At 54.1% G+C, this 20,000-nt stretch overlaps 1 protein-coding gene across 16 annotated transcripts in view; it reads right to left on the bottom strand.

Annotated features, from left to right (window-relative positions):
* The window catches only part of EBF3 (EBF transcription factor 3), a 117,817-nt gene that overhangs the window by 11,402 nt on the left and 86,415 nt on the right, over positions 1–20,000 (bottom strand). For 15 of the 16 annotated variants that reach the window (XM_067709043.1, XM_067709030.1, XM_067709029.1 and 12 more), the window contains exons 9-11: positions 19,097–19,227; positions 18,479–18,605; positions 1,243–1,331 (exon numbers count right to left, since the gene is read on the bottom strand). In XM_067709043.1, coding sequence (XP_067565144.1) covers positions 1,243–1,331; positions 18,479–18,605; positions 19,097–19,227 — 347 coding nt within the window. The remainder of the gene's footprint in view (positions 1–1,242; positions 1,332–18,478; positions 18,606–19,096; positions 19,228–20,000) is intronic. The other variant, XM_067709042.1, reaches the window with a different exon arrangement.

Raw genomic sequence — 20,000 nt, 5'->3', positions numbered from 1 at the left:
TGCAGCTGAGAGGGCTGTCCAGTGGGGTCTTGCAGGAGGGCCCCAGAGGGCCCCCGCCTGGGCATCCTCCCTGAGTTCACCCGGCCTCAAACCCAGTGTTTACATGGGCTGCCAAGAAGCACACGGGGCCTCCTGTTCATGGGGGTGGCCAGCCCCGCACAGCCACGCCTGGATTGAGGCTGGCGGTGAAGCCCCCGAGTGACGACGTGGCAGCCCTCGGGTCTTCCTTGGGGGAGCGCACCCTCAGGAACAGAACCCCTCCGTGAACTGCTCTGCGCTTGTGAAACATCCTTCCCTGGCCACCGAGATGCTAACCGTGAACATCTGACATCCCTCGCTACGTGTTCACAAATTAAAAAGGAGCCTAACGATATTGCTTATGCTCATGCTGAGCATTAAAAAGGTAACGTCTAAAAGGCTTTATTGTGTTAATAAAACTCGAAGGTGGTCAAGACTTGGGAGAACACGGGGGTGGAATATAAAATAATCAGTCATAATGTTATGACTTCATTTTTCATTTTGTGTTTTTCAACTGGCCTTGAAAATCAGAGATGGCTTCTAAAGAAAGAGACAAAATTATATCAAAGGAGAGGGAAGATTATAAGCCTGACTTATCTTTAATGTTATACATCAAAATGAAATTCCTGTGATACGTGGCGTGTGCATAAACAACAGGGCAGCGTTTGTCTTTGTTGAATTTAAATGAAAAGTCCCTCTAGATATTAATATGGGGACTTCATTTGTTAGCCTGCTAAGTCAGGGACTTATAACAAAAGCTTTGTAAACAAAAGATTAAACTGAATCGAGCTTTAGAAAATGAAAGGAAAACAAGAGTCAAGTAATCACAGATCAGACTGGGGCTGCTTAGATTGAAATCAGCGCGGGCTACTGGAGTGGAAAATGTTTAATTGAACTATTTCATTACGCGGAAGTTTACGTCCCCCTTGCAGAATCCAAAATACGTGTATCAGAGAAGCCTTTCTTTTCCTCCTTTAAAAACAGGGGCCCGCAGAGATGAAACGCAAGACTGGAGACGGCGCGGCCCCTCCTTCCACCCTTTGCCCACCTCTGAACCGCGCCAGGCACGGGCCGGGGCTGCTCCCACACCTGTCGGCCGGGCCGTGGGCCAGGGTTTGGGGCATCTGGAAGCCCCCCCTTCCCAGAGCACCTGCTGCCCCCAAACCGGAACCAGCCCGGTGGCGGCCCCCCCGCGGACAGGGCGCCACTTGCCCTTTTACTAACCTTGGGTAACCTTTCGGGATCACCCGGATGTCTTGGGATCACTTTCTGCAACCTCTGAAAGCCGTAATCTATGGTTGGTTCATTAAGGGCTGTAACAGGACACAGAAATGCAGGTCAGGTTAATTACTTTTATGCCATCCATTACTCGTTTATTGCACGCTTACAAATAAGTGTGTGATTCTCCTGTTCTGAGGCTCTTGAAGGCAAGCACCCCTGGAAGCTAGCTCTGTCCTAAGGAGTAGGTTTCCCCCTTTCTTTTGCACATAAAAGCAATGATTATTTCTAATCTATAATTAGACTGGAGGAGAGTCAAAGGGTTACTCAATATATTGTAAAAATGGGAGAGCAGTCAGAAAGTTGCAGGTCTCGGGGCCATACACAGCCATCACCATGGTCGCCATCGCTGTCTACATTACACAGGGCCTTCCACACCGGCTGGGGATTTATGGGAAACTGGCAATTATGACATATGTCCAGCTATTGCTAGCTTCAGATTTATCCCTGTGGTCCTTTTTTGTCTAGCATATTGCCTGAGCACAAACCAGGCAGGAGGAGCACTTACTCTTGCAAAGCTTTAATAATCTGTGAATGGCTGACTACAAACTGATGTAGGGCAGTATCATTCCACCAGCCTCACGAAATTGCTGGCCACAAATAGTAATTAATCTTTTTATCCCTCAAATTGTAATTTTGACTATGAACTGCGCGCGGCCATAAATCAGCGGCACGCGCGCTGTGTACGGAGCATGAATCACGGCCGGGGCTCCGTCCGACTGCAGCCTCTGTGTTTAACAAGCTTCATAAGGAGCCATTGGGCTTTATTATGGCTCTGCCTGACTCCAACAAAAACTGAGCCCCGAGGCCCGGGGACGCGAGTTAAGACGAAAATACTTATTAGAGTACATTACTTCTTGATGTAGATATCGTTTTCCGTGGAGTAACGCCACGGTGCATGGCGCGACATAAATCAGGGGGTTTTCTGAGACTAATAAGACCTGCCGCCATCTATTCATTACTCAGCCCGCAATTTGGGCCATCACTCATTAGTCAGCACGTAATTTGATGATTAACACCACCCAACTCAGCAGGTCTGCGGAGCGCCGGGAACACAAAGGCTACAGCTTCAAGGAGCAAGGTTAGAGGCTGCCTTTGAAAGTGCTTTCCGGAATAATTGGTCACCGTTATCCTCGAGTGCTCGGGCTGCTGGTGTCAACACCCACGGCGGGTCTCGTAAGCGCCGCCGGAAGACTTGCACGCACACTGGATAACGCGCCCGAAAGTTGAGGACCGCAATATGATCTGACATTCCATCATACGTGCCGGAGACAAAGGTCCGCACAGGAATGTGAAGTAAGACATTTTCTTGTTAATAAAGCATTGATCCGACATATTGATTTTACATGACATGGCTTCTGCCGCGATTTTGCCCTCCTTTTCCTTTGCAAACAGTAAAGCTCTTCAGAATGCCTCGGCGTAGGTGACACGGCAAAATTTCTAACTCTCTGTGATGTAAATCCTATATGTGTAAAACCACTTCATAATCAAACCATTAATCATCAGAAGCTGTCAGCGGTGACTTGGGGGACGATTTGTCATGTCTCTGCCTGGCCGGGACAAGGGTGTCAGGCGAAAGTGCAGTGCAGGGAGCAGGGTGGCTGGGCCTCACCCAGCGACTTGGCCCAAAACAGGATGCGGTGAAGTCTTATGTGTCTTGACTGCGGAACAAAAAAGGTGGCCCACTGTGCATCCCTAACACGCCAGGTTTCTCCTCTCCCCCAGCTAATCGCCATGACTGTTCGACTTAATGAATCGGCCTGATGAAAGGTGATCAGAAAAGATAGATGGGCGGCCGCTATTGATTTCATGCAAATGCCCCGACAGGTGATAGACGCTTTAATGCAAGCTTTCAGAAGCTTTATGACTTGTAATAACCATATACTCTCATTCTGGGGGAGACATTCCCGATGTTTCAGTGGAATTGACATTCTCCTTCTAGGACCCAAAAGATCTTAAAGCAGTAGAAAAAAACACGGGGGTACCGTTCACCTCCCGCTTCAGCCCAAAGAGCGTCTACGTCTTGAGCGCACCGCCAAGAACGAGGTCGGACGTTCGGAAGATGACATGCCATCCTACGACTGTAGGTCTCGCCGTGCTGGACACGGCGAGGGGGGCAGGGGGCGGGCGCCGCTGTTGCGGCTAGAAATCCCACCGGGGGCTCCGCTATGGTAGCCCGACGGATTTACGTGGAAGAATGAGAAGAAGGGGCCCTTGTCTTCAAGCTACAGAAGCAGAGACATGTTCTCGGTTCTGGCGGGTGCGGGGGCTTTGATCACTGAGGGTGGGACGGCCCTCCTCTGCGTCTGCGAGAGCGGCTGCCATCCGCGGGGCCGGGCGGCGGCCTTCCGAGGGCCACACCCCACAGAGCCCTCCGCCCCGTGCCAGGCAAGACAAGGAGTCGCCCAGACTTGGCTGGCAAACTCTACAACTGGAGGAGAAAGCAGAAGCCCCTTCGTGCACATCTGATAAATCCTCCGCGTGCGGAGTGTACAACAAGGAGGGCCCGGCCGAGCCAGGCCACGGCTCTGCACGTCCAGTCACAGAGCACCGAGCCAGGCCAATCAATACCACTTTCCTGTTTTAGAACTGGGTAATTATGAGGGGGAGAGATTGCCTGACCTTTCACCTGCACTGCATTACTTTGCTGATATTAAGATAAATTGCCTGATTTTGGGTAAACATATGCTGCGATTCAAGCTGTCAGCACTGGTTTGCTCAGGGATAATTTGTATTGATCTCCCAGCTTCTGCCCAATTTTGCTTACTGACCTCGTGGATAATTAGAGAAGGAGCCTTGGGTGAGCTCAAGTCGGGACGAAGAAGAAATATGAAGAAGAATAAAGCAAATTTGTTTTATGTTAATATTTGTAGGTCCTCCTCCGGCCCTCACATCTGTCAGCATCAGGAGAGCCGTAAATTAATGGACTTGGTTCCTGAGCAGTTTATTCCCAGGAATTATTTAGCAGCGTGCTTAGTCTCTGAACATGTGTCACTGGGTTAAATTAATTTAAACTCTGCCTTAAACACAACAAAAACAAATGTGATTTTTTGCTGAAGGGGAAAAACCAAGACATTTCTCAAAATGCATTATAAGCGCCCACCCTCCTGCAGGGATTCCCACCGATCTGCGTCGGAGAGGCTGAGTTTTATAATAAACCGCCCCCCCCGCCCCCGCAAAAAAAAAGTAATTAGTGCCCGTTATTTGTTCTGAATTCAAATCTTGCTACGATGGGCCACTACCTATAAAAGAGATGACTGCAGGCACAAAATTATATCATTTAAGATATGTCAGATTATAAGGCTGTTGTATCAAAAGTCATAAAACAAATGTCCCTTGTGAAATATCTCTTTATTAACCGTGCCATAAGATATTAACATTCCTCATTTAGTGGAGGGCCTTTTATCTGTTTCAAATACATTATTCGTCCTTTTAGAGATAAACCGTATTAATATCCATTTGAGTAGGCTACCGTGGCCTAATGCATAGTAATTTTTGTTGGAGAGCTTTTATTTTAGACTAAGAAAATTACACAGCAGTAAAACCTGAATGAACCAGAAGCTGGAGTAGCCGGGAATCACATTCCATTTATGCCAAATGGGGCAGGCAATCAGGCAGCCTGTGAAAGGCCAGATATCCGGCTATCATATGCAGGCCAGCATCCAGCACGGGTCATACAAATAGAGCCTGACACGGCCACATAGACTCAATGAGTCCTACACGCCGGAACAGCCTACAGCTCGGGAAGGATACATATTTAAATATATTTGAGTGTACTGGAGTTAATCTCGTTACTTTACATGCATTAAAGTCATAACAGAAGAAGCATTCTAAATATTTAAGTCATGCCCGTGTACTGGGGGATTAATCATTCCGCAATTGATAAAATTTTAACGGCCTGTGATGTCAGTTCAAGTTGGGATTGCCGGAGCTAATGTGGCAGCAGAAAATGGCATCAGGCTCTGAGCTGCAGCTGCGGCCAGAGCAGCTCCAATCGGCCGGCTGCAATTAGAAACGTACCAATGGGCAAGAGTCAGTGGCATTTTCTTTCTTGTGACATACATAGTTTTAGTTTTCATTCTGATGGCTCAGCCTTCTTTGTCAGCCAACCCTGCCCTGCAGTCTGTGCTGATCTCTAATACCCCAAAACGTATATGATTATTTTATTAGACTCGAACAGCAAGTCCATTAACATCTAAACATAATTCAATGAAGCAAGGGGACATCTTCCGGACCTCTGGGTTGATAACACAGAAACAGAATTTCAGATTGGGCAGCGTATGTGTTTGGGGCCAGTGAATGTTTCCTACAAAGAGCCACCTCTCTTAGAAGGAAAACGGCCAAACCGAATGCCTTTAAGTCCGGTCCATCCACTCGACATTTATTAAGCAGCTACTACATGCCTGGGGCTTCACTGTGGGAAACCCGCTCCCCAAGGGCATCAGGGAAAAGCAGCCCCGAGCAGAGCTGACCCCCTGTTCATGCTGCTGCGGCTTCAATGGGCTGCCTGCCCAGGGTGCTGGGATCCCCCCCAACCGCCCCCCAGGCCTGGCTGGAGGTGCCCTGCCTGCAAACAGGGACTGGGTCTGGGGCAGGAAGGAGGGGTCACGGTGACAAGGCTGAATTGTGATGGCAACCTCCCAACCACTCCTGCAGGGGAGACCTGGAGACCAGCCCAGCCAGCGAGCAGGGCCGCCGACTTTAAGTACACCAAGACTAGCTGTTCTTACAGTTGTGTTTTTAAAACAGTGTCCTTAGTGCACAAGGGGGACAGTCACAGGTAGGAAACTAGCCACTTTTAGCATCGCCTCTGCGCTGCTTAAACCGAAGCCCAGCGAGCAAGGAAAGATACAAGAAGTTTCAGGTTTAGCACAAATTCTCCTTCTGCCTGAAAAACCTGCTACAACAATAAAAACAGGAAGACATTCATTTGCTTCATTCCAGCTGCTGGTTGCAGCTATTAAATGAGTTTCAGTTTCATTTCAATAATGATCATCTTCCTGTAACTTCCCAATCATGCATTTGTCATAATGCAGTAATTTTCTAGCTACAAACAGATCCTCGTAATGAGGCAGTTTTTCACATTAGCAACATAACTACATAATAAGAACATCTGCAGTTCCTTTTCCGAGGGACAAGAACGCACTTCAATTAAAGCAATGGGGATTGTTAAATAAGATATAGTATATTTTACTAACAGGGATACCCAGACCCTGCCCCGACAGGCTGCAACCCTTCAGTGTGCCTGAATGAACACAGGTTGTAATGTGTAAAAATTAAATAAAGTAAAATTAAATTGCTCAATACAAAGACATCCCTCTAGAGGGTGTTAGTGATTTCAGTGACAAAGTGCTATTTGCTGACAAGTAGTTTACACATTAACCAGCTGAATCCAAGGGGGAAAAATGCCAATAGCAATTATATCACCTTGAGGTTATTAAATGTCCCACTGATAAGTAACTAGGTGAACTTGACCAGGTGATAAAGACTGCTGTGAGCAAATGATTGTGCACTGAAGAATGTTTCTCTGTCCTGCTGTTTCTCCAGATAGCTTTCCTTTCAAAAATGACTGTATAAAAAGTTACATTAAAAATGCGTGACCGCAGAAGACAAAACTGGTATTTAGCTCCCGCGCACCTCGCCCCGCCGGAGCACCGCCATCGCTCCACCTCTAAGACATGACACCCGGGCTGCGAGCGCCTGGCTTTCGGTTTTTGTTTTGTTTTGTTTTCTCCTCCCTTTTTTAGGCTTTAAAATGATGCTAAGTTCTCCACTTTATCATCAACTGTCCCCTCCAAGTGCATTTCATCTATAAGAAATTCAGATGCTCAGGAAATTAAAATTTCAAAGATCTGCTGCAAAAAAAAAAATCAATGGGGCGAGATCAATGCTCATAGAAATTTCATGAACTTTGAACTGGTCCAGGCCTGATGAGGAGAGGTGGCTGGAGTTCCAGGCGGCTGGCGGCTCCTTGTGCGGCCGCCCGAGAGCGGGCCGTGCAGCCGAGAGGAGGGCCACGTCGGAGATAGGTTTCTGCTTTCATATTTTGTCCGACAAAAAAATTAATTTTTAGTCTATTTCAGTAACAAGCAAAGATAGAAAGAGAGCAGCCGGCCTCCGCAACGCGCCCGCAACACCCCACTTCGTAAGAGCACCTCTCGCTCTGCACATTAACGCGGCCACGAAATGAAATCGGTTCCCTTAGCAGCCGATTGCAGGTGCAAATTAATATTGTAAAATGAAGATCGATACATGGACAGGGCCAGATCAATAGCGGCTAAATTATTGCTGCATTTTCCTCCTCATTCAAGATGAGTTGTGTTTTCCTCTCAAAGTCAATACTTTGCAGCTTTTCTCATTAATTTCTCAATAAATTCGGCAATGAATTTCAATCACAGAACTCGGCAGGGTGAGCCAGGCACCGTGCACGGGAAACACAAAGGCCACGGTGGGCCTGCATCACTCACCACGAGGCGCTGCCCCGGAGCCGGCCTGGGCACAGCAGGGACAGACGGGAGGCGCCGGGCACTTTATCCAACGCCAAGCACCACGCGGCTCAGCCTAGGTCGCCCGCATCGAAGGGGCGTGGCTTTTCCAGCATCAGACCCACCCCAGGGCAGCGTCGGCTTCACACGGGGGAGCCCCTCCGACCCGCTAAGCCGAGGGTACCTCGTGTCACCGAGGCTTCTGAGGATGGGAGAAGCGCCACGCTTGACTTCTAATTGGAAGTCAGGCACCGCCTCGGCCTCACGGGGAGGACTCTGGTATTCACACGCCCGGCCCGGCGCACAGGGACCTGCGCCATTCACTGCCGCCTGGCAGCGGACGGCGGCATTGTGATGTGACACTAGACTCAGAAAAGGGGACAGCACGTCTTCCTTGTTCCCAAAATAATACCCTTGCCGACAACTGCTGGATTGCGTTCAAACAATGCTGTTTACACACCTCGAAGAATGCGCCAGATTACGGCTTTTATAGTCACGTTCAAACGACGCCTACGGAGCCCAGGCCGGCAGCTGAGGAAAACCAAGGCACGCGGCGTCGGGTGCCCCCACTCCTCCAAGGGCTCGGCCCCCGGCGACAGGGACCCCCGAGACACGCTCCCCAGGGAGGCAGGGGAGGGGCACTGGCCACCCTGCAACCCTCCCCTCCCCCACCCCGGCTGTTCCAGCCAAGGTAGCCCCTTCCCTCCACGTGTAAAAAGAGTCTGAACAAAAGGGAGGGAGAACGTGGCCAATAAAAATCATCCTCAACAGAACGAAGAGCACAAACTACCCAGACGTCACCCTTCCTTTAAGAAAGAAAAATCAAGCGTGCCTGTGCTGTCGACCCTCTTAGAGATTTTGAGCCGGGAGGGGTAAAACCCAAGTGGGCAACAAAGCACTCTGTGGAGAACCATGTGGGCAGCAGGTCGGCACACTTGAAACCCGCGTAAGATCTCCGTACAGAGATAAGCCGAGAGAGGAGCTCTGGAAGTTCACCCCCTCCCAAGGCTGGAGGTGGTCCTGCTCTGGGAAGACCCCTCCCTCCCGTGTGCCCGAGGCAACCAGCCCCCGGGACACACGTCCCAGGCCATCCGATCACACGCTCCTCCCGGAAGGTGCGGCCGTCACCCTGTGTCACAGCACCTGCCCTGCTCAGCGCAGGGCGCACAGTAGGTGCTCCACAGTAACGAGTAAGGACCACGAGGACCCACGGGGGTTCTGGAAAATTCTAAGCCAATGGAGAAGGTATACTTCACTTCTGACTTGGAGAAGTCAAGGTGCACATGACGTTTCCCATATATCCATGCGAGAACTGTTCACCAATGTTTCCCAGCAGCACCACTTGTCTTACCGTCAGCCCTCTGTATCCGCCAGTCCCACATCCTCAGATTCAACCAACCGCAGCCCTGACCTCGGCTACGAAGGACCACGCTGTAAGGGACACGAGCATCCACAGATTTGGTCCTGGAACCCATCCCCGGCGGATCCTGAGAAGCGACTGTACCAAGGCTCCACCCACAGATGAATGGATAAAAGGTGGTCTCTGTGTACAAGGGAAGACCCTTCAGGCACACAGAGGAAGGACGCGCCGATCACGCCTCCACCCGGGAGAAACGTTGAGTGGACGAAGCTGGTCACAAAGGACCCCGTACTGTATGATTCCGTGCACGGGAAATGTCCAGCGGGGCAAATGCATAGATACAGGAAGTAGGTTCGTAGCTGCCTGGCGGGGGGGCGGGGGGACTGCTGACGGGTGCGGGGCTCCTTTTTGTGTAATGAACTGTTCTTGACTTAGCTTAGTGGTTGCACAGCTCTGTGACTGTACCAAAAACCCCTTAATTGTAAACTTCGGGTGAACTTTAGGCTGTGTGAATTATATCTGAATAAAGAACAAAATTTTTTAAGTGAAAGTAACACCCCTGACCTAGATTAGAATGCATGTACCAGCTGTGCCTATACCGAGGGGAAGGCCTCTCATGGCCTGAATACTGGCTGCGGGGCGTCTGGCATCTGCGTAAAAGAACGGAGGCCGGAACTGGGGTGAGCAGGCCCCCAGCTGTGAGGGGTGGAGCGGATGGCCGAGGAAGAGACCCCCCAGTCCAGGGGAAAAGCTGGCCCTCCTCAATCCCCACGGAGGCGTTTGTAACCCCCGGTTTTTCAAGGTGAACAAAGAGGAAAAGCAACGTTCTAAGGCAGAGCCTTTAAAGACATCGCCAAGATTAACGTAAATGTTGAAATCACAAAACAGAGTCCTCAAACACAGGATCCTGGATTACGTCTCTGAAGTAAAACAGTCCCGCCTGATGCGCTCCCTCCATCTCCTCCACCCGTGGCGCAGGCTCTGCCCTCTGCCTGCGGACCCCCGACCTCGCCGCCGACGTGCGGGGGCGCAGCCCGCCAGCCCCGGCCCCCCCGTCTCTGGAGGGGCGCTCCGCCCACAGACCCCACAGGGCCACGGCTGCCCCTCTCCTCGGAGACCCGAACAGCTCTCGGGACTGTTTCATTACGGTCTCTTCTCTTTTTCGTTCCCATCAGGCTCTGAGTCAGCTGGATCGGGCGCCCAGAACCAGGCACGGGGCTGCCAGGGTGAAGCCAGCCTGGGGCCCCGTGAGGAACCCACCGCGAGGAACCCATCGCGAGCGCACCCACGAGACGCAGCTGCTTTCCCGCCTTCTCTGCTTCACGTGCAGAGTACCAGGCCCAGGTGGGCCTCGGGGACACACTGAACGCCGGACACCACGGGTAAATTCCAAGTCACATCGACACGAAGCCTCAGCATCCCACCCTGGACGCTATGCTCGCCTTAACGATCATTACTGTCGGCGGGTGTTCTCTGAGTGCGGAGGGAAGAAGGCACCAGATGGACACGGCGTCGGGGGTGCTGAAGAAGAGGCAGGTGGCTGGCAGGTGGGCCCCCTGGTGCCATGACAGAGAGGCACGCGGCCTGGGCCGGTCGCCGGGGTGTGAGGAGGGACCGTTGGCAGGTGGCTCGCGGGCAGGGCACGTGAGGCTGCGGCCCCAGCACCTCGCACACGTGTGGCTCACCTCCGTGGTGGTAAAATGGGTCAACTTTGGAAACGACCTCCATTGTAACCGACAAGCACACAGGCAAACGGAGCCGTCTTCAGCTTGGGGTGCACAGCGGCCGGACGCCCTGGGAGTCACTGAGGTCCTGCTGTAAAAGTACCCGAGGAACAGCAGCCCCAGGGCGGGCTTGGCGCTCGTTCATCCCTAAGGGCACTGGGGACGTGCTCGCAAGGAACGGCGCCGGGCTGGTCTTCACAAGCGGGGTGAAGTGATTCTGGGGCTCAAGCGTCTGGCCGATCCCAGCACCAGACACACGGATCCTGAGAAGGGGCAGGAGCGCCACATCGCCGGCCCCACCCCCTCCCATCCCCAGGCCGAGGCCTGCAGGGCCACGGGGAGTCCCCGGCAAGGGCCTTCTCCTGGGAGGATGAAAAGATGGGGAAGAAATCTGGCAGAATCCCCTCTACACCCCGCCGCCCAGATGCCCTGACTCTGGTCCCCAGATGCTCCGGGAGGGAGAGGGTCAGGCCGGTAGAAGGCTGGGCCGACCCTGCAGAGCTCACCTTGTCAGGCGGGAGGATTCCCACGCGTGGAGGGCGTAAGAAGGGCTGTCACGAGGGCAGGAAGGGTGGCGTCTGGAAGGCGGATGACGGACCCACTGCCAGGCTGCACCTTTGAGAAACTTCCCCCAAAGATGATTTACACCGACAGGTACAGAGATCTGCAGCGGCGTACTGTCCCGATGGGAGGCTCTGTATTTAAAATTTAACATGCTCTGTAACGCGTCTTCTACTAGAGCACGGGCGCCAGCCACAGGCACCCGGGTCCCGCGTGGAACCAAGTTATTCACATGCTCGTTAGGCGCATTTGAAAACTTCGATGTATTTATTTTGGGGGGCGTAGCAAACAGTTCACGTCACCGACGAAGAGGCTCCCATCTTTCGTTGTTTTATTGAAAAACCATTCTAAGAAAGTTCGAATGACTCAAGTTTGCACTTTCTGTAATGAATTAAAAAGGCCCAACTGATTCAAATGACAGTTTTTTAAACGGACTTTTTCTCGGGTTCAGCCTTTAGGATCCAAGCCTCAGCCGACAGCCTAAAGACCTTCGAAAACAGAGGTTTCAAATGAAGACACGAGCAGCCCCTGGACCCCAGGGGCGTCCCCATCCCGGCTGGCACAGCCCCCGAGAGCAAACCCCGCTCACCCCGTCCGCCTCCCGCCTGGGCCATGGCCTCGCGCGCAGCCAAAGGGACGCGGTGAAGGAGGCCTGTGGCTTCCGCGGCTGCAGGCAGCCAGGAAGAAAACAAGAGGCATCGCCCGTTTCTACTCTTCCAGGGCCACGGCAGGCGGGGCCTATTTCTTCTCCTCTTCGGCAACAGAGGCTCACACGCTCCCTCGGTGGCTTCTCCGCTGAAACGGTGGTTCTGATGCTTGCCCTGGTCTTCCTCCTTGAAGCTACGGGACTTTCTCCTGCCAGGGTGACTCGTGGGGTCCTGTTTTTACCCCCTGTCATCGCTGCCTTATTCTGCACTTCCGTTGATGCTGTTCACTCTTGTTGTGCTTTTAAGGGGTCCCTCCATCTCCCTGCCACCCCACATCCTGTCCCAGAAGCAGGGCAGGTACCCTGACCGGCCAGAGACGCCAAATAAAACCCCGGACGTGGCCCAGTCCCATCCCGCGACGCGTGCCCGCGGCCTCCCAGCTGGGGGGAGGTTAGCAGGCCTGCGTCCCCGCACCCACTGAGGGAAACCCGTGACCCTTTTGTCCTTTGGGGAAGACAAATGGTTGTCTCCTCTCTGCTGCGTTCTGTCAGGTTCGGTGCCGAGAGTCAATAGCTTCACCTTGATGCGGAAATTTCATGATTTATCAGTCGGTTCTCCTCCCGGGTGAGCGCAGCCCCACCGAGCACAGCCATCGGGCCGCGGGAAGAGCGGCCTGTGGTCACAGCACTTGGAAAACAACCAAAGCCCCTCCGATGACAGACAAATGTGTCTTGTTAGCAGCTGCCCAAAAGCGCTTGACTTGTACTAATAACAAAAAGGCCACGCTGGTCACCGTGGGTCCAAAGACGAAGCACCCTGTCACCAGCCTGGTTGGGAAATTAGCAAATAATGTTCTTTTCCTTGATAAATGGGTGACAGCTCCCTCTCACCAATCATTTCTAACATTTTGATGCATGCCTACGATCCCACTGGAGGAGCAGAAAAGTTTACTGGCCCTCAATTTTCAGATGATGAATGGAACCCCTCTAAATGTGCGATTTCTGTATGAGGTATAGTTCATTTTAAGCAATTCTAGTAAATGGGTGTCACTGATTAGGACAAATAGTCTACTTGTGCAATAGCACAAGCGGTGTGTCTCATTCTCCCGGCCTCCTTCGAGACAGGAGACGAAGGAAGCAGCAGGGACCCCGGGAGCCCTCACCGCCCCACCCTTTAGAGGGACTCGGGACTGGATCTGTGCCCCCAGTGCCCACTCAGCAAGCTGGCAGATTCACTGATCGTCATTTGGTCTAATGCTGGGACCGCACTAATGCAGAGGACACCGGCAGCGTGGGGGGGGGGGCACGCCCTCCCTTCCTCTGTGGCCCTAAGGAGCCCCGCCAATGACCCCAAAGATGACCAGCTGGTCTCCACGCCCAGGTCTGCACACCATCCCAGCCAGTGGGGAGAAATTCGCCCTCTGCCCCCAACACGTAACCAAGGACAAGCCAACGTGGGCGGGGCGGGAGGAGAAACCGCGTTGGAGTCGCGTGTCATCTGAGTGCCATCCCAGCTCTCCGGTTCCGGATGGGCCCAGAGGTGGCCTGAGCTCAGCACGTTCTTCCACAGAACTAACCTCACGTGAAAGCGAAGCTGTCTATCCTCCAGGGGACCGCGGACTTCCACTGACACCATCCAACTGGCGAGCTGGGACCAGTGGAAGCCCTGTGCCTGCGGGGCGCCCGCAGCAGCTGGGAACGCACAGCTAGCAGCCGGAGCCGCCGGGCCTCACTGGCCGGGACAGGGAGCCCAGGAGTCACAGACTCCTGAACCCCAAACTCGAACTCGGAATGAAAGTATCTCCGCCACGTCCATCTCCGTGGTTAAGAACTTATAATCGAAATAATCGGCTGGTTGACATTGAAGGGGAAGGCATTAGCATTTAGTTTAGCGAAGTAGAAACAGTATGATTTGTGGAAGGCAATTAGGAATCATTTGCTCCGTGGATACAAGTAATTTGTTTGAAGAGCGCTGGCCTGGGAGAGAGCTAGCTGGAGCCGGCTGTGGTCGAGGGTGCCACTGCCTCTACTGTGTGTCACCGTGCTGCGGACAGAATCACATCCGAACACTCACAAAAGAGCTTTAAAACACTTCAGGAACGCCGGCGCCCTTCAAGGGGTGAGGTGAAGTGTGGGTTAGGTGGCAGAAGGCTGCGAGAGGATACGGTGGCCCCGAGCGAGCCCACAGACACCCCCCCCTTGGTGCGGGGCAGCTCCCGAGGACAGGGCGGTCACCTCCTTGACATGTCGCCAGTTTTAAGGCACAACGGGATTTAAAGAAAGCAAACAAACCAACCATAAACGCTGTACCGGGAAGAACACAAACTGTTAGCAGCTACTGGTTGAGTAATGATGTCATGACTGAAATTGAATGCACGTCTTCGTGCAGAAAATGACCATTTTTATGTCCCCAGGTAGTCAATGCTTTGCAGACCTAAGACCGGCCCCAGCTCTGTCCGTGCCGCTCTGGGCCTGGGCACCATCGCTGCCAGCATCTTGTTTAGCAACTGGGCTGGCTGGGCCCGGGGCAGACAGCATGTTGATTCCTGGTAACTGGTGATATAATTCCTTTAATTGAGCAAAAGAAATCTCTAAACTGAGGGTGGGTCAACCACACGTTTGGGTGCAAGAGGTCAACAGGAAGAGCCCCTTGGCTGCGTTGTGATGTCCCGCAGAGCCATGCTGGGACTCAGGCCACCACCGAGCAGCTCCAGCTTTTTTGTGTAATAGGAAAACTCTTCTGCCAAATGGACGTGTTAGGACATCAGGGACACTCGCATCTGTGCGTGAACACCTCACACTTGGAATACGGTCTGTAAAAGCAGTTTTCGCTCAAACGTAATTTCAATTAGAAGCATACAAATTCCAATTTGTCTTAATCAAGTAACACCGCAATGCTTACATGATAATTAAAAACTAATTTCTTTTATTGCTCTTAACAATTTGACGTCTTTCTACTGGTGAAATTACGAATGTGAAACTGTTCAATCTGCCCATACCACTGAGTTCCTCAGGTAGGATATTCCGGGACTATTCTAATTATTATTAAACAAGCAAATGATACACTATTAGACAAATATTAAAACAAGCGTTACACTCAGTTATTAACGTGCACTGTTCACTTTTAAATGCAGCAAATATCTCGTTAATTTAATTTTAGGCGCCCACCCGTTCATATTGCGCTTTACGGTCTAGAAGGCAATTTACTATTAACTAGCAATTACATACAGGGCGATTGTTAATTTTGCTCCTAAGTGCTAGCCGCTTGAAAACTGTTCTCTCTCTCTAATTTCTGACCTTCTTACAACAGGGGTGAGGCACGCTGGGAATACAAAGGACTAGTACGGAAGAGCTGGACATGTCATTGTGACTCCTTCTTTTAATTCACCGTGCTAATCAACTGCACTGCCACAGCTTCCCAAGGTAATTGTGTCTTTACAGTAGTTGAAAGCAGCAGGCACAGGGGCCTGGATGGATGGGCTTGGCCTGCCCCCCCCCCCCACACCTGCTCTGGGTTGACTAATCGGGTCTGGTTCTGAAGCATCGGGTGCTTCTCAGATCGCTGTAAACAGATCACTTAGGCCTTTGCCTTTGGCTGGGGGCAGGGGGAGGGGCCCTCCTCAGCACTCTGGTTCCCCATCCCCAGGCCTGGCGGCCTCACCCCGAGGGTTCAGTGTGATGGTGTCCGCGCAGCCTCCAGGCCCGGGGATGCTGATGGGAGCCAGATGCCCAGGGGACGGGGCCCTCCCCGCAGGGGCTGCGCCCGTGTCCTGCCTCCAGAAGGGCTGGCTCAGCTTTCAGAGGGAGAGCAATTCCCAGTGATTGCTTCTCTGTCCCATCAATTTCAGGGCAATGCAAATCAGACAGAAGCTTCCAGGTCAGACAGGTTATGACCCCACCTTTCCTCTGCTCTCTGGGAGTGTAGGCCCCCGTATCCCTTACGTGCGTTTGAAATGTATATTCCCGTTAATGATGGGGGTGTGGGGGAAGGCTGTAAATTAGCCCCCGCGGAGAGGCCAAGCTCACTGAATGGCTTCATTGAAAGGCCCGTTCGTGGGAGAACTCCTGATGGAGGAAACCCCATAGCCTTGGGCAGCCGGGACCCTGAACTTGGGGTCTGAGAAGCCCCTTCAGCAGGGAGGGGTCACGGCGTCGGCTGCAGAAATGGAAGATGGGCGTCGGGACGCGGGTGTCACTGGAACAGACTCGGGGACACCCGCTGCCCTGCGGTCACGGCCAAGGAAAGCGTCCTGCCCGGCCGAGGGCAGCGGGCTACAGAGAGCACTGCCCCACCGCGGCCCCGGAGAGGCAGGCCCTCGGCCACGGGACACCCACTGGCGGCGACGGGCGGCCCTCTGCCCTCGCGCCTCCCCCTCCGGCCGCACCCGCATCCGCCGCGATGCTCAGCATGGGGCCCTTTCCTGCCATGCGGGCCACCGTCCTCAGTGGCCAACGGTGGGGTGAAGAACCAGACCTTCCCGCTACTGTGTCTCCTCTCAGAAAGAGTCGCTGCTACTGATGACGGCCCACCAACCTCAGCACCAAAAGCCCGCGGGTCAAGAACTGGATGTCAGGGGCAGGGCCGAAGGCGCCCGCAGGGGAGCGGCCAGGAGACCAGAGAGGCTGACAGGGACAGCCGACTCCCCGTCCATCTGGGGCAGAGCCATCGGTCCCACCACGTACGGACGCGCTCACCGGGTGCCTGACCCAACCTGGCGCCCACGGGGCACGTGGCAGCGTGGAGCCCACACGTGGTGTGGCTCCCAGTCGCCCAGCTCATAAACATCCCCTCCTCCGAGGAACCCAGACCCGACGGGAGCCCGGGTCACACACGGCACCGAGGAGAAAGCGGGACTCAGGGGTCCCCCCAGGTCCCTGGGCCACACCGGGCAGAGCCGAGCGGGCGCCCAGGACCCCACGGCCTGAGTTCACATCCAGAGCCGGACGGGCGCCCACAGGCCGGCAGGGGTGCTGCAGAGACGGCCCAGCGCTGCGGGGAGCCTGGCCCCCACCTCCCGGGACCGGGCGGCCGCGGCGGCCGCGGGTACGAGCGCTCACAAGCACCCCGACTACACAGCCCGCTTCCGCGCGGCAGTTATTTAACACGTGGAGGCCGCACCAGCAGGAGGCGCCGCCCTCCCTCCATCGCGCCTCCCGGGCTCACCAGGAGGCGAGCTGGTCCCACGGGAGGAAACGGCCCTTAGCACAGGCAGGGAACCTCTCTCCCCTCCTGACCACGTGAGGGCCGCTGGGGGCTGGAGAGGAGGCGGCCTCCCCCCATCAAGGACCCCGGAGTCACTGGCAGCCCTGGCTGCTGAGGGTGTGGGTGCCTCCGGGGACAGCAGCCCTGGCTCTCTGCAAGGACCGGAGCCAGGCACGGCCTGGGAGGGACACGGGGCCTGCTGGGAAGTGGCCACTGGAAGAACTTACATTTTGCATCTCACGCTTCCTGACGGGGGTGAGTTACCCCTACTCCCTCCCCCAACCCCAAAGTGGAAGGGACCTCGTCTCTACCCTGTCACCCACCCACTGGACAGAGGAGAAGCCTGCATCCCAGGGGGAGGCCAGGCCTGCCCCGGGCATCCTGCAGCAGGTGACAGCACGTGGACAGAGCCCCCGGCTCCCAGCCAGGCTCCCGCAAGGGCCTCCACCCGCCGCCCCGACCACACGAGCACTTGGAGACCACGCTGTCCAAGAACAAGCCCCCGTCCCCTCTGCCCTCGTGGGGCTCAGCGGGTGCCGGCCACCCCCAGAAACACGTCTCAGAGGTTACAGCTTCTGCAGGTGGCAGGACTAGGGGTCCCCATGCAGACAAGCCGTATGGTCATTTACGGCCTTTCTCAGTAGCAACCTCAGACGCACGGTGTCCTCCAAGCAGCCTGTGGGCAAAGCCCTGCAGCAGACGACTTTCAGCAGACGTGACCCTTTCTGGTGACGTCAGTGTGTCCGAGACCCTCCCAGAATACGGACCCCCTTGAAGCAGCAGTGCGGTGTGGGGCTTGAGGCCCCAGGCCCAGGGCAGAGACCTGCTCCCATCTACAGGGTGCGTGTGACCTAGGGTACGCAGCCTAACCTCTGGGACCTCGCGGGGCAGCCACCCGATGGAAGCAGGGGGACTGTGGTTACTGACAGCTCCCACCACCTTGCTTTGCAGGCGAGAAGGGAAGCTCCACGGATGGGGGGAGGGGCCCAGGTCACCTGGCCCGAGCTGGCTGCACCTGTCCATAGCGTCACACCATGTGGAAGAAGATGCAGACACCGCCCCTAACTACACCAAGCGGTGGGCCACGGAGGGATCGCCCATCCTCACTGCAGAACCCATGCAGGGGGCCCCCGGGGGCCGAGAGGCCCTCCTTGGGAGGAAGCATCTACCGATTCACCACGAAAGTTGGAAACGTGAACTCACCGGTGTAGACAAAGCGCCCAGGAGCACCTTTACAGAACTGCTTGGATTTGTAGGACAGGGTGACTTCCACGACTCCGGGAATGTGCCTCGGTGGGGTCTGGACTCGGATGGCGTGGGGAGTGATCAGCTATAAAAACCACATAGGGAAGAGGCTTTCAGCGGCACTGGGTGTAAGAGGCGGACACTTGCCAGTTGGATATAATTACCAAAATGAGCAAAAATTGGACCATCGTCTTGGAATGTTCCCTCCTAGCTGTCACCCAGAGACTCAGGACCTACAGTTGTGCTTTCAGAAAAATATCTGCAAATGATCCCGGTTTCAGTTTGCAGGAAAGGCCACAGGGCATCATTCATATGAAAATCACCACCATATGTCTCCTTAAACCTGCTTCTAGTAATTCTAGCACTAATTGTTCCAGGGCACTCAGGGACCTCCGACGCCAGGCTTGAAACCCCAGGGCTGTGGGGCAGCGGTCTGCACCCGCCCACCAGAGAAGCCCCTGCCACGGGCGGACTGTCGGTTTCAGGGGATCTGGCGACAGAATGCACCGTCGACAGCACGTCCGACGGCCCACGGACAAAGCCACGGCCGGACGCGCACCGATCTCGCGGGCTTACCTCGCTCCATACCAACATAGTCCCGAACACGACTTGCAGCCCATCGAAGAAGTTGTCTCCGATGATGATCACAGTCGCTCCCCCCGTGGTCCAGCCTTCACTGGGGCTGATGGCCTTGATGCACGGAGTGGCTGCCCGCACAAGACAGAGAACGCAGACCTCAGAGCCTGCCACGCTGCCGCCACGCTGCCCGCCTCCAGCCACGCTGGGCGGGGCTGGAGAGAGGCGGCCGCTCCTCCGGGCGGCACGCAAAGGGCAATCGTAGATCAGCACGTTGATGTGTTTAAAGCAAACTCTTAAATGTTTTATAAAGCAAAGGCCAAGCCACGGAATACCAGTGAGTGAGGAGAAAAAATGGCTTGATGTAGCAAATTATGTTTCGGGGCAAATCTGACTATTACAAATGATTAAGCATCGCGTGCATGTGGCACGTCGATTTATCTGCTTTGCGGTCCAGATCTGAGCAGAGTCAATCAAAGGCTGATGAGGGAGACGGAAGAGCAAATGCCTTGCATTTCGATTCCTCATAAGCAGCTAATTGGGTTGGGTTTTTTCATCCACGAACTTTGCCTTTTGGTTCAAAACTTCATTTTCCTCTGTCACTTCACAATTACTACTTTTCATTTTTCACCAGGAAAAAAAAAATCAAAAGCGCGTTATTAATACTTTTGTCAAAGGTACACATTTTACACCTAATATTGTTTGTCGACAGGAGTCCCCAGCCGCTGGCCTGACCTCCCTTTGTCTGGGAGCGTTCACATTTGCATGAGTTATTACAATGCTGCTGCGGCCTGGCCCTGCTGGGGGAGGGGAGACAGACAGCGAGGGCGGGCACAGGGGAGCGGGACCAGGAGGCCCAGCACGGCGCTCCCAGCAGCCCTGCGAGCAGAGGCCTGGGCTGAAG

This window comes from Pseudorca crassidens, chromosome 16, assembly GCF_039906515.1.
Source record: "Pseudorca crassidens isolate mPseCra1 chromosome 16, mPseCra1.hap1, whole genome shotgun sequence".
In the NCBI taxonomy this organism is placed as follows: domain Eukaryota; kingdom Metazoa; phylum Chordata; class Mammalia; order Artiodactyla; family Delphinidae; genus Pseudorca; species Pseudorca crassidens.
Note: the sequence above shows the minus strand (reverse complement) of the source record. Positions and strands in the feature narration are given on the sequence as shown.